Source organism: Takifugu flavidus, chromosome 3 (assembly GCF_003711565.1).
Source record: "Takifugu flavidus isolate HTHZ2018 chromosome 3, ASM371156v2, whole genome shotgun sequence".
Lineage (NCBI taxonomy): Eukaryota > Metazoa > Chordata > Actinopteri > Tetraodontiformes > Tetraodontidae > Takifugu > Takifugu flavidus.
Window position 1 is genome coordinate 5,296,411 of NC_079522.1, and position 12,654 is coordinate 5,309,064.

At 48.2% G+C, this 12,654-nt stretch overlaps 1 protein-coding gene across 2 annotated transcripts in view; it reads left to right on the top strand.

Moving 5' to 3' along the window:
- svep1 (sushi, von Willebrand factor type A, EGF and pentraxin domain containing 1) overlaps positions 1-12,654 on the top strand; it is a 49,399-nt gene that overhangs the window by 12,209 nt on the left and 24,536 nt on the right. For both annotated transcript variants that reach the window (XM_057028801.1, XM_057028802.1), the window contains exons 2-3: positions 2,309-2,564; positions 3,412-3,588. In XM_057028801.1, the coding sequence (XP_056884781.1) occupies positions 2,309-2,564; positions 3,412-3,588 (433 nt within the window). The remainder of the gene's footprint in view (positions 1-2,308; positions 2,565-3,411; positions 3,589-12,654) is intronic.

The following is a 12,654-nucleotide window of genomic DNA, read 5'->3' on the forward strand; positions in this document are numbered from 1 at the left end:
AATCGTGTGCGTGTGTGCGTGTTGTTGCACTGCGTCCCCACAGAGTTATTGTTGTTTTTCCTACCACCCAGGCCAAAAGCAGATAGCTTGTCCAAACAAGCACTCGCACTTCCTAGTGACGGGGAAAGAGCTCTCTGACCGGATGCGCCGGGGTCGTATTTGTATTTAATCCACTGTGGAATGCGATCGAAAAGCATTTAAAACGTATCTAAGTTTATTTTCAATAGAGAGACATTCAAAACCAACTTTTGAAGCTTCTCTCTCACCCCTGATGGTTTAACCCCTCCCCGAATGGCCGCTGTTAGGACAGACCCTACCCAGTAACCAGCTCGGTCTCCCAGAGCTGGGTGGGATCAGGCTCTCGTTGAAGACCCCCAGAGGGTCTGACGGAAGTCCAGGAGTGTGTTTGTGTGTTTGCCGGTGGCTCATTTAGCATTCGGGATAGCTGCCATGCCTATGTGCCTTTGATTAACAGCTGCACTAGCTTGGCATCACAGCCAGGCCCTTGAGGGACGTACGCCAAGCACAACGAGGTGCTTTCGTTTGAAGTTTAACCATACATACCACCCTGTTAAGCTCTCACTTTGAGGGCCCGTGTTCCTGGGAGCATCCCTCTCCTTCCTTTGTCCTGCACTTGATTGTTTCTTGCCAGACTTTGGGGCTTTTTTTGGAGCAGAGATTGATTTGTAGCTCTTACCGCTAATCCCTTCAGGGCTGTCGGGCTCTGCGATATCAGCAGTGGTTTGACAGATCTAAACAATTCCAAACGGCTTAAAACATTTCTCCCAGATTACTGTCTCTTTATCTTCCAGCACTGAAGCCGGTGTTCGCTTGAATGTTTCATTGAAAGTTTCACAGCAGAAGGAGGCCCCTGTGTCTCGTTTTTGTCCTTCTTGCATCGCCTCATAACTTACATGAGCTTTGCATTGGCAGGGTATTTATACTGTGCCCTATAAAGACTAAATTAAAGACTCCTCTGTTAAATGCTATGTGCACGTCAGATCTTATCTCTAGTGCACGTAAGGTGCATGCACAGAGTTCTAGAGGAGGGCAACCCCTTCCCACACGCTGGCCCCTGCGGTTGCCTTTATGCTCGTACTCTGACCTAAAGTATTTTCAGGCTGTTCAGAAGGCTATTATTAGTGGGTATGCTTGCGTATGCGCCGCTTGGTGACATCTCCACATTTGCTAACAGCAGCCAGAGACTCATGGCCATCACAGAAACCGCCGTAGCCCAAACGCCACTTTGAGCAGTCGCCTAATAAAAACAGTGGAAATACACCATGCACTGTTAACAATGCCGGGTCGAGGTCTACACACACTTGCTGGGGGACCAGGGAGGGCGCCCCTTTCAGTAACGCTTCCCTCTTTATCCTCCTCTTCCCTCGCTCTGAAGGCTCGGTAATCATAGCGCTCCTGCTGAGGCCCATTAAAGTTTGGCCAGTTAGTCCTACCCATTCTGTCCCGATCTGCGACTCCTCCTCGCCAGCGTGTTTCTGAAACGTGTTGTGTGTCAGAGCACAAAAAGCAGATGCATTCAAAGCAATTATCCTTTAACTGGGAATCTCAAATCTCAAATTGAACTTCTTAGTTTCATTTGAAATCATCCTAGGACAAGTCCAGGCTGTCATCTTGGCCACACAGCTCGCAGATGGGCCTCCTCTGTTTATTTTCTGTGCTTCAGAGAAAGTAAAGATATATTCCTCTGACTTTAATGGCCCTTCTAATTGCACGTGGTGGATAGTAAATGGTGGCTAAAGTTAGTTTGCAAACTGTACCGGACACAGGAGCCCGGTCCCAGTTCCCTGGTGGTTTCAGACCACAGGCAAACAGCTGCACATTCTGTAGGAGAAATAATTACTATTGTACAACTTTATCCTTTTTCGGTCCTTCCTCCCCATCACTCTTTTGTCGCCCGTCTAGCTGGGGCAGGCTTTTTGAGGAGACCAAGAACCGAGGGCTGATTTTAGTGGCCGGGGTGACGTTCTTCATTTTTCAGTTTAGTCATGTCGCTAAAGCAGGAGCTGGCGTTGGCAGGCGTTTGAATGAATTTGAACAGCGTGACTAAACAGACACAGTTCTGGCCCGTTTGTCAGCATGTTTCTGGATCTTTGGAAGCACAAAGTGCAATTTTCACTTTGACTCAGCTTTAAACCCAACATTTTCCCCCTGTGTATAATGGATTCATATCTGAGTGGCTGAACATATTAGCTTATACTGTTGTCATAAGTAGTTCATTAAGGTCTCTATATCTACGTGAGACAGAAAAAGGTGATACAGATATTCTATTTTTTGTGCCCCCTGACAGCAAATCTTGCGTAACTCTCGAGCCAACGCCACCAAGGTCATCTTCCTGATCACCGACGGCTACTCCAACGGCGGCGACCCTCGACCTGTAGCGGCGGCTCTGAGGGAACGCGGGGTTGAGATCTTCACTCTGGGCATCTGGCAAGGCAACATCAAGGAGCTTCACGACATGGCCTCGCAGCCCAAAGACCAGCACTGCTACCTGGTCCACAACTTTGCAGAGTTTGAGGCCCTGGCTCGCCGTGCGCTGCATGAAGGTGACGTTAAAAAAAGGAGGCTTTTCTTTAGCTGTTTAAACACGATGTGAAAAGAAATATCGCTCTACCCCTGAAATGATTCGACTTTCTTTCAAGTTGAGCTTGAAACTACTGGGAGAACTTTGACACGTCGCAGGCTTTCAAAAGTGATGGTTCTGATTCAACAGAAGCGGGAAATAATTGAGATGGAATCTGGCAAACAGGCTCCAGAATAAGTTTGACACATTGCGCTCCTCTTATGTGCTGCCAACAGCCATTAAAGCTCCACTTTGTTATCGATTTGACAGATTGAGTCCCTTTTCCCACAGTTGGAGGGGACTTCCCTCAATATGAGGAGGGTGGCGTCATGGCTTTAAAATCTAAATTGCAGCCCTGATGGTGCACAGAGAGATGAATCCCAAAACCTTTACAAACTTTGTGCGTGACATTTTGCGCACAGCATCTGAAAAACCCAGACAGGTAGAGATTAGCGAGCACAGATAAGGCTGTGAGAATGAAAGCAGCACACGCCGTACTATCAGCCTGACCTCTGGCGCATCTGTCCTAGTCTGCTTAGGTCCTTGGCAGAACAGCCTCAAAGAAAAAGAAAAAAACCCTCACTAGCTAAATGACAGGAATGACTTCACAGATGTCCTTCCTGCTCTTGCAAGATGAGGAAGATAGTCGAGCTGAGTTCCAGGTTGGTTTTTCTTTTAATGGCAAGCGTTAAATACCTGCTTGGCCGGAGTACTGCGTGCTACAGGACAGGCAAGACGACGCAAACAGGGCCACACGATTAAGCTAACAGAAAAGTGTTGTGAGTTCATCCTTGGGCGACACAATTATTTGCCTGTTTTTTCACTTCCAGACCTCCCTACCGGCAGCTACATCCAGGAAGATCTGTCGCTCTGTTCCTCCTTGTGTGACGCTGGGAGGGATTGCTGTGACCTGATGGCCAGCTGCAAGTGCGGCACGCACACGGGACAGTACGACTGCATCTGCGAGAAGGGCTACTACGGCAAGGGTCTGCAGCACGAGTGTACAGGTAAGTGGCCCATGCTAAAAGGTTATGCTATTTTGAATTAAGCACTACGTTGACCCTTCCTAGCAGTGCTAGTAGCTGCAGACAATTCCAACAACTTCTCACCACATTTCACTACTGAGACTAAATGCGCTAAGGCCTTGGAGAGGTTCAGAAGTTTGATTTTGTTTGTCTTATCCTTGTCACCATTAGATTTCTCTTTAAATCAGGGCCACTTGGCCTCGGGTCGCTCTTGAGTAAGGAGCTGAATAAACAGCTTGTCTACTGTAGTTAACGCAATGGAAAGTGTCCTTAGGGAAGCTCACAATCGACAGAGGAATACAGAGGACTGAAATGTGTGTGTTTCAGTGTTCAGGATATTAGCAGTCTTCCTTAATTTGCACACAAACATTGATTTATAAGATATTAGGAGACATTTACACTTTAAAGTTGCATGCTTTCTATCTGTGGTCTCCTTAATTCAATAATAATGATACAGAAAAAGCCGCAAAAGCACCTCTCGGTTCTTTCAAAACCTCCTCTGAGCTGATGGATGGCGCGGCACGTTAATATTGTTTTGCTAAAATCAGCCGTGCCTCACAGACAGTCAGTTTAAACCACTTGCCAACAGCCTGTGCAACAGCACATTCATTTGTTCTCTAATTGTCCCTCCCCGGGTCTGTTACATGTCCAAGCTAAACAAAGCAAAGCTACGGTTTAAATGCAGGTGGTCTCTGGCATTTAAGAGCCGGATTAAGGGTCGATATGTTTTTCTAAATGAATATGCAATTAGCCAACCGGCTGAGGAATGTCAGAGCTGACGTGATTGTTGGAGCACGTAAGGCCTAACAGATGCACCGGCGGCTCCGTGTGTGGCTTCATAGCCCTGCAGCAACCCCAGTGTTGAAGCAGGGGAGGCAGGTAGGCGGGAGAAGAAACAGAAGAAATGTGTAATTGAATAAGCGGATACAACAATCCTATAATCCTAAATGAGCTGGATGTGCTCCCCCCCCCCCCAGCTGTTTTGATTTCAGAATTAAATAACAGGAAGAAAAATGTAAAACCTTGGAGAACCGAGCAGAGGGAGGAGGATTTTTGAAGTGACGGCCAAATGAAAGGGTACCGGGGTCATCAGACCAAAAAGCATGTCTTCCTAATTCCCGTCAGATGTTCCTGAAGACTGGAGCCAAACTCTGCTTATTAATCTGTTTTAATGGTTTAATTAATAGCAGACAGCAGACTGTGGTGTTGGCTCAGCCCCACGAAGGAAGGAGAGGCGCTGTGAGGCACTCGCAACCGCAACTGACAGCCATTTCCACTGTCTCTCGCTCATCCAGTGGAAGGTCTAGAGAGAGCGAGCCTTCACCCAAATGCTGCGGAGCCGGCGTGTGCTGGCCTCGGGCTGGAAAAGTGTCGCTAAAGCCGTTTATTTCCCCCAGTCCACGTTTTGGTGTCATTACGCGGTGTGAAATACCCTCCTATGTTTTCCCGAACACTACGTTTATTGAAGATCTCGGTCTGCAATAACTCGCAAAGCCCTTTGAAGTCGCAGTGGCTCCAGGACCAATTACATTTGTGGCGTGAGCAGGGCATAATCAAGAAACAAAAGCAAGCTGGACAAACCCCTGCTGTTTCTGAGAAGAGTTTGGCCCTTTTTAATGTCGTGTTGTGCTAACCCTAACAGGCTTGGCTGCAGGGAAAGTGTTTAGTGAAATATGGTACGTGTGCGTCAGCATTGCCAGATGAGCTTAGACCCTTTAAACTCCTGCGCTGAGAGTTAGAGCCACTTTTATTTATGTTTTCGCGGTTCGTGTTCTCGCCTCGATACATCCGGAAACAGCACGGCTGCTTTATCGATGCGCCGCTCTCGTCGCCGGCTAAATCGGAAACCACGTCTTCCACATTTGCAGCTGGAGAGGGAAGCGGAGCCGAGCTCCTCTGTTGTCTCTCTGCGGACGCGAATCTAATGCCGACGGCCTCTGCATCACGGAGGAACACCCAGAGGGACGAGGAAGCAGGGGGGAAAGTGGGAATGCCGGAGGCTAACATGTTTTCCTCCTGTCACACATCCTCCCTTATCAGCCTCTTGTGTAGCCTGAGAGAATGACAGGAGCTCTGGTCTGTGTTACTGCGGCGTTGGCTTTGTTTGGGGGATGAATGGAAGGCAGCGAGCAGGGGAGAGCGTGGAAGACAGATATGGAGGAAAGAGTCCGAGGTGTAAGACGCTGTCCCTCAAAAGCCTGACGGTGAGAGCTGGAGTCTATCGACGGTATCTGTGACAGAGGTGGGAGTAAACTCGTCCTTTGTTGCTGGGCGTCCATAAAAAACTCCCCGTTTGGGGTTGAATGCCACCAGAGCATTTAGGGACTTAAGTCCATAAGTCTTCATCCCGAGAGGACACTTGTGCCTGCGACAGTTCTGACCCGACCCTGGACACGACGCATACGTCTGCATGTCCTTTTTTGTCCTTGCAAACTCCACGTGGGAGATTTGGAGAGGGCGTGCGGATGACCTTGGTGTGAATGACCGGCAGCTCATCGGAAGAAAGGAGGCGTTAAAGCGACAGCAGGCCAGCGTGCGGACGCTTCAGCAGGAAACGTCCGTGTTCTGATGGCGCTCTCGTCCTCTCCTCTGACCTCCTGTCCTCCATTAAAACACAGACCTGAAACGATGTCTCGGGAGGACGTTGAACATATTTGACACGTCGTCGGGTGTCACCGCTTGCCCGCTGTGCCATGCGCGCACAGGCAGAGACCACCGTGTTGGCGCCCCCCCCCCACGCTTTGGGCCCGCTTTGCACGCGCTCACTTGTGGTCCATTTAAACATACCACGCTCAAGGATCTGACACATTCCAGACGCCGGGCCCGTTTTTAACACCTCTAAGAATCCATCTGCTGCATCATTGCGTAGCTGCAGTGCGAAACATATTGTATTAATCTAAAAAGACAGGGGGAAAAAACAGCTGGGGTCAAATTTGTTTCCACTGTTGCTCGTCTTTCCTGTTGGGATTATTCAAAACGCAGCAGATCTCTTTTTCAATGGACTTTCCGTTTGGGCCAGGAGAGAATGGAAATGTTCGTGTTCTTCACTAAACTGTTGCCTCCGTGCAACTGTAATTACTGTCTATGTATTTATGCATTCTTTCAATATGCGGTCCCCTCTGGCTGCCAGGATTGAAAGAAAATCTGTGTAAAGTATGTTGTTGGAAAGAGTCATTATGTGCGGGTTTGTGCAGCCTGCCTGTCGTACACTCCAGCTCGTGTCCGTCCGTGCTCGTGTTGGGAAAGCACAAAATGAACAACAAAACCAACCTAATTTTAGCAATATTTGGTTGGGAGGAGATAGGGTATCAGAAGCATCTTGTGTTGATATTGTAGCTGTTTGACGACAACGGTCGCTAAAATCAACACGGCTTTACAACAAACGCGCCGTTATCTTGACTCCTTTTCACGATTTTTTGAACGCAACGCAAACCCAGTCGTGGTGCTGGATCATGGGAAGTTACAGCAGATAACATGATTATAATGGTCGCTTAATTAAAGACAACAGCACTGATCTGAATCTCAGTAGTATCGTCACAAGGGTCTCATTTTAAGCAGCTAACTGATCTCATTGCAGTAGTCAGAAGTGGCGTTCATCAGTTATTGGCAGGGCCCTGAACGCATCCTAATACTCCGCAGATGTAATTTTCAGTTCTGTGTTTTCAAAAGTAAACACCCGAGGGAATTTGACCAACTCGTCCAACGTGTTGCGTAAACGGGCGCATAAAGACTCTCTATTTCCACGACCGGAGGAGATCCGAATCCCCACAGCATCAATAACCGCAGCAGACTGTCTGCTCCTGTACACCGGGGGTGTCCGTCCAAGAACTCGTTTCTCCATGTTTTTGTGGTTAAAAATAAGTTATGAGCAGGAAGCACTGAGCTGGGATTGATGCTGTTGGTGGTGTGTGTGTGTGGGGGGGGGTCCATCACCCCGTTGATTTCTCAGCTTGATTTGAAGAAGAGCGTCGGCCTTTGTTTTCATTTGTTGAGCGTAAAATGGAAAAAGAAAAGGAGGGAGGTTTGTGGTCATGCAGAATTCAGTCGTAGACACACTTTTCAGATGGGTTTTTCAGTTCCAACTGAAAGGTCTGCTCAGTAATATACGTTAATTCCACTGGACATGTTACATTCAGGCGTCGCTGTTGTGTAAAATATCCACAATCATTTCCTGCAGTGGTAGAAAGTGCTCTCCAGCGTTCACTTCTTTTTGCTTTGCTTTCTTATTCCTGAATTATTTTGCTCATAAAATCTCCAAAACTGCCATCACATTTGTTACGTAATTATCTTGTTTTTATTTGCTATTTTGCTGTATATTCTAGACTAGCACGTGCACTAAACTGTGTGTTTTGTGGACAGAGACTGCTCAGAACTGCTTAATAATCCCAGCCCTCATAGGCAAAAATCTAAGAAAGAGATCCAAATTGTTGGTAAAAGCAAAATCAGAGTGTATTTTTCCGCTCGCGTTGAAAGGCTCTTGATGTCTGAGCCCCCCCCCAGGTGTTTTTGGACACTCTTTCATGTCTTTGGGTTCTTCAGAAGTATTCCACTCCAGAGCAGGCTGTATGCAGACATGACTCAAGGGAAGCGTGCAAGCCTATATTAGTCCCTCCCTTAACGCCACATGTTCCAGCCCCGGCCCACCCTCCCTCCCCTCATTAAACCACCCATACATGTCTGTAAAAAAGCCCTAATTGATGACTACTGCTGCCGTGTAGCGATGCTGTAAAGCAGACAAAAATCTAAAAAGGAGGAGGCGGAGAGGCTATAAACTGGGGCAAATACGATATTCCTGCAGGTCAACATGAAAAACAAGGAACCACGAAACGGGCACAAGCCCCAAGCTGGAGTTGCGCAATCCCGAGAGCGCACACGTCAAAAAAATACCACCAATAAATTACATTGGTGTGAATAACTTAAGAAACAACGGCTTCTATTCCATTAACACAAATCCAAATCCATATTTCTGAGGGTCAGTGAGTTTAAATCTCATATTAACTCTGGGCTGGACGTGTTTATTACAGGTGACTAACACGCTGGCAGGACTTTTCAGCCTCGATCCAGGTCTGTGATTTTGGATTATTCTCAGCGGTCTGTGATTTCATTCCATGATTCAGTGCCTGACTTTTCCCCCTTTAACTCCGCTGTGATGTCTTCAAACTGTCTGAGCAGAACAAAAAAGCACAAAACTTTCTTTTGTTTCGCCTGCAGCGTCGGACTTCTCCCTCATCTGGTGTTTGACCTGACAGTGCAGCTCAGAGGAAGCTTGGATCACTTTCTTGCTTACGGTCTTCCATCTTCTTGAACTTGTCTTCCCCATCTTCGTATCCAGCAGGTTTGACCCTTCCCCTGACCCCCATCCATCTCCCCATGCTCGCTGATAACCCTGGTCCTCCTTCCTCTCGCTTTCTGATGCTTTTCCACCGACGTGCGTGTCAGTGTCGGCGTTTGTGTGATGGAAATCTCCGCTCAGTGGGAGGCGAGGTGGACGGTCGTAGGCTAAGGATGAAGGATCCCAGCAGGAGGAGAAGCAGATGTCTGCTTTTCTTCTCCTCTTACGCCTCGACCCACAAATTAGCTCCTGTGCGCGTCCTTAAAAAAGGTGTCCAAACCAAAGGACAACAGAAGATTATGTCCAAGTGCAGGCTGCAGCGAGACCGTTCCAGGTGTCTGGAGTCAGCGGAATATTTATGCGGGGTTATCTGTGACTCACGTGGCTTAAAGATTTGTTTAACCCACCGCAGATAGACCGTCTGAGGCTACTGTAGGGGGTGCAGACAGATTACTCTGTTGAGTTTTGCCTCATTTTGCAGTGTGAGGACAATAAGGTCATTTTACTAGATTCGGTTCGTGTTCAGCTGAATTCCTGGTAACTTGGTGAGTTTTTGCCAAGTTAACCGTGATTTTAAAGTTCCAAGGTTTCAAAAAAACGTATAGTTTCTCCCGGACAAGTGTCACAGAGCAACAATGTCGTTCGCTGAGGGCAAGCCGGCGTGTCCTGCTGTTCTCCAGGTGTGTTTTATGTGTCAGTTGGAAACAGCCTCACATTTGCGTCACACGTGTCTGCGTCGTCTCAAACTAGGACATTTTGCATCCGCTTTTAGTTTGGGCTGAAGGCACTGAGCGCATAATTATGATGAAAACTCCTGCTCGCGCGCGTGAGCGTCCTGAGCGTTGCCGAGCGACGAGAGCGACGAGAGCCCATGTGCACCGAGCTCACGCCACAAAGTTTTATCACTGCGTTTCTCAGCACACTGCCATCTTTAATCAGGCCCACCAGACCAGGGACCAACCTGTGTTTGTACAGTTGTTCTGCGGTTCGCCTCGCTCTGTCTGTAATAAGCATCCTTGGGAAATCCTTAAGAAGGCATCTAGCAATTACCCTGAAGTCACTCTCCTTTTTGGAACAGGGCTAAATAATAAGCAACGGCAACGGAATACTAATTTTCTTGGTTTCCCTCCAAAGATCTGCCAAGCATCCCTCAGGGGAAGTTTTAACATCTTTGAGATCAGGGTGTCTGTGGACCATGTAGGTGGACAGCTGTGGAGCAGCCCCCCCCTCCCTTATTTCCAGTCCACCTGGCAGCTGGAGGGCAGACCACAGCTCGACGGAACCCTGGAAATCTGATTCCGATACGCGATCCAAGAATCGGTTTTGAGTGATTCTTATCGTTGCGAACAGACACAACATGCAGCTGGTTTAAACTTTGGATTTTGTAAACTCTGTCTTTTCATTTTCCTCTTCGTAAGGAGGTCACGACCCTGGGGAAACTCTGGCACACGGAGGCTGTGAGAATGGCTGACAGATGCCTGCATTGTCCTGTTTTGTCTGGTCATTTAAGGTTACTGGGATGCACTTAGAGGATGACCTACAGATGACTGGAGATGACCATTGGTGGTCATATATATATATATAATCTGCTGTTTACTTAAGATAAAGTCTCTGTAAGACAGCGTCTCCGTTTTTGTGGGTTTCGGTTATACACTTTATTTGTCCTGTTGTCTATTTCTGCACCTAGCATGCATGTCCTTGAGCCACTTTAGTGGGAAGTTGCCTCACATGTAACCATTGTTTTCTCCATGAGAAATAGCCCGGAATTTTTGACCGCATTGGTCAGGATGTCATCCGGATTTAGAGATCGAATTCCCAATATCGCTGGACTCTTCCCTTTGAAGGAGTCTTAGTTAGAAAGAGAGGTCAGCACACACACACACACACACACACGCACACACACACACACACACACACACACACACACAACACACACACACACACCCAGGTTCCACAGTGTTTCTTTCAAAAAGGAGTGGCTCATGATGAAGACCTGTGTGTGTGTGTGGTGTGTGTGTGTGTGTGTGTGTGTGTGTGTGTGTGTGTGTGTGTGTGTGTGTGTGCAGAGAGAGAGAGAGCACAGTATTTGTGTTTTGGACAAGCAGAGTGTGCGCCCCTAAACGAAAACCTCTCCACGGATCTCTGTTTGTCATTGTGGCCGAGGAGGCAGATGTTCTGGATCTCCTCTCTCCGTTTCCGCCCCAATCTGTTTTTAGGATCCGCTTAATCGAACGCAGCCTCCCCCCAGAGACGGGATAGTTTCTCGTGTGATATCAACTTTGGCTCCCGGGCCGGACGCGCTGCCAGTTTAAGTGAGTTACTTCATTTCTTGAAGAGGGGACTCGAACACATGAACAGACCTGCGCTTGTTTCTGTCACTGTCTGTCTTTAATCAGAGGCGAATGTGGTCTGACTGTGCGTTCAGAGGTGAGTCGAGGACATTTGAGGAATTCTTTGCGTGGCATTTATACCAGAACATCTGAACCCAGTATCTTTTCACGCATTTTAGCGTGTGGACGAAGCACGTCACCCAGAGACGCTGTAGTCTGTCCCCACCTCAGGTCACGCGCGCCTACAGTACTGCTTTGACGGCGTCCGCACCTCCATAGGGTTACTGCCGAAAACACAGCGAGCTCTTTCTGTTTTACGGTCGCCTGGCCCGCTGACAGTCTGTTTCCTCTGTGAATGAAAGCTGCGCTCAGTCAAGTCAGCAGACATCAGAGACTGTGGCCTCCTGCCTGATTCTGACAGGGTTCCCCTTTTCTGTCCCCTTTTTTGATGACCCACCCCCTCCACACCATCCCTTCCCCTGTCCAGGTCTGTTGGCCATACACACGCGTGTGTACATCAAGGGTACGGGACTTCTACCGTCGTTGTCTGGGTCAATTGATATTCTCGTCATAAATGGCTCGGCCCGTAAACCTCGTGCGTGTATGTGAAACACATTCTTGAAGCCTTGAGAAGTCTTATGTAAGAGGCCTCCACTGAGTTTAAAGGACACCGGATGGACCAGCTGCATCAGCTGCTTTTGCTATTAACTAAACGCTTAGACACACACTCTCTCTCTCTCTCTCCCTCACACACACACACACATGCACAGGTATGTGCCACGTGGTTGTCCTGTGCTTGTGCGCGTGCATTTGATGTGGGTTACTGGGTACATTTCTGCACCAGCAGCCAGCCCGTTGAGCTTTATGGTGGGTTTACGTTTCCTCGCTGACCCGCCGTTGGGTCTCGGCTGAGGCGGGGCCGCTCGGCTGGGACGCCACGCTGGCTCACCAGTGGAAATTCACACCTGGCTTCTGGGTTAGCCCTGACTAAAACAAGTTGTGAAGATTCCTGTACTAGATTCTGTACAACAGACGGGTGATTATAAGGTTATTATCTAGACTTGCATTTTCATTTAAAGCTGCTCTAACTCCATCAAGCATTATTTTTCTTTTCACCGCGGTCTCCACTCGGCTGAAACTCCCCACCTCATTGACAGCCCAAACCAGAACTGTGCAGAGAACTGCCAGAGGTTTCCATGCGCACTTACGTGCACACACACCCAAGCTAGACGGAGAATATCTTTACGCTTCCTGAAGTCATTTTTAAAAAAAGATAAAACCACTAAACTGCCTGAGACGTGCGGCAATGCGAGCGTTCAGCTAAGCTAAGTGACCGGCTGTAACGCACCGGCGCGCTCAGTGGTTACACAGTTAGTGCCGCTCATC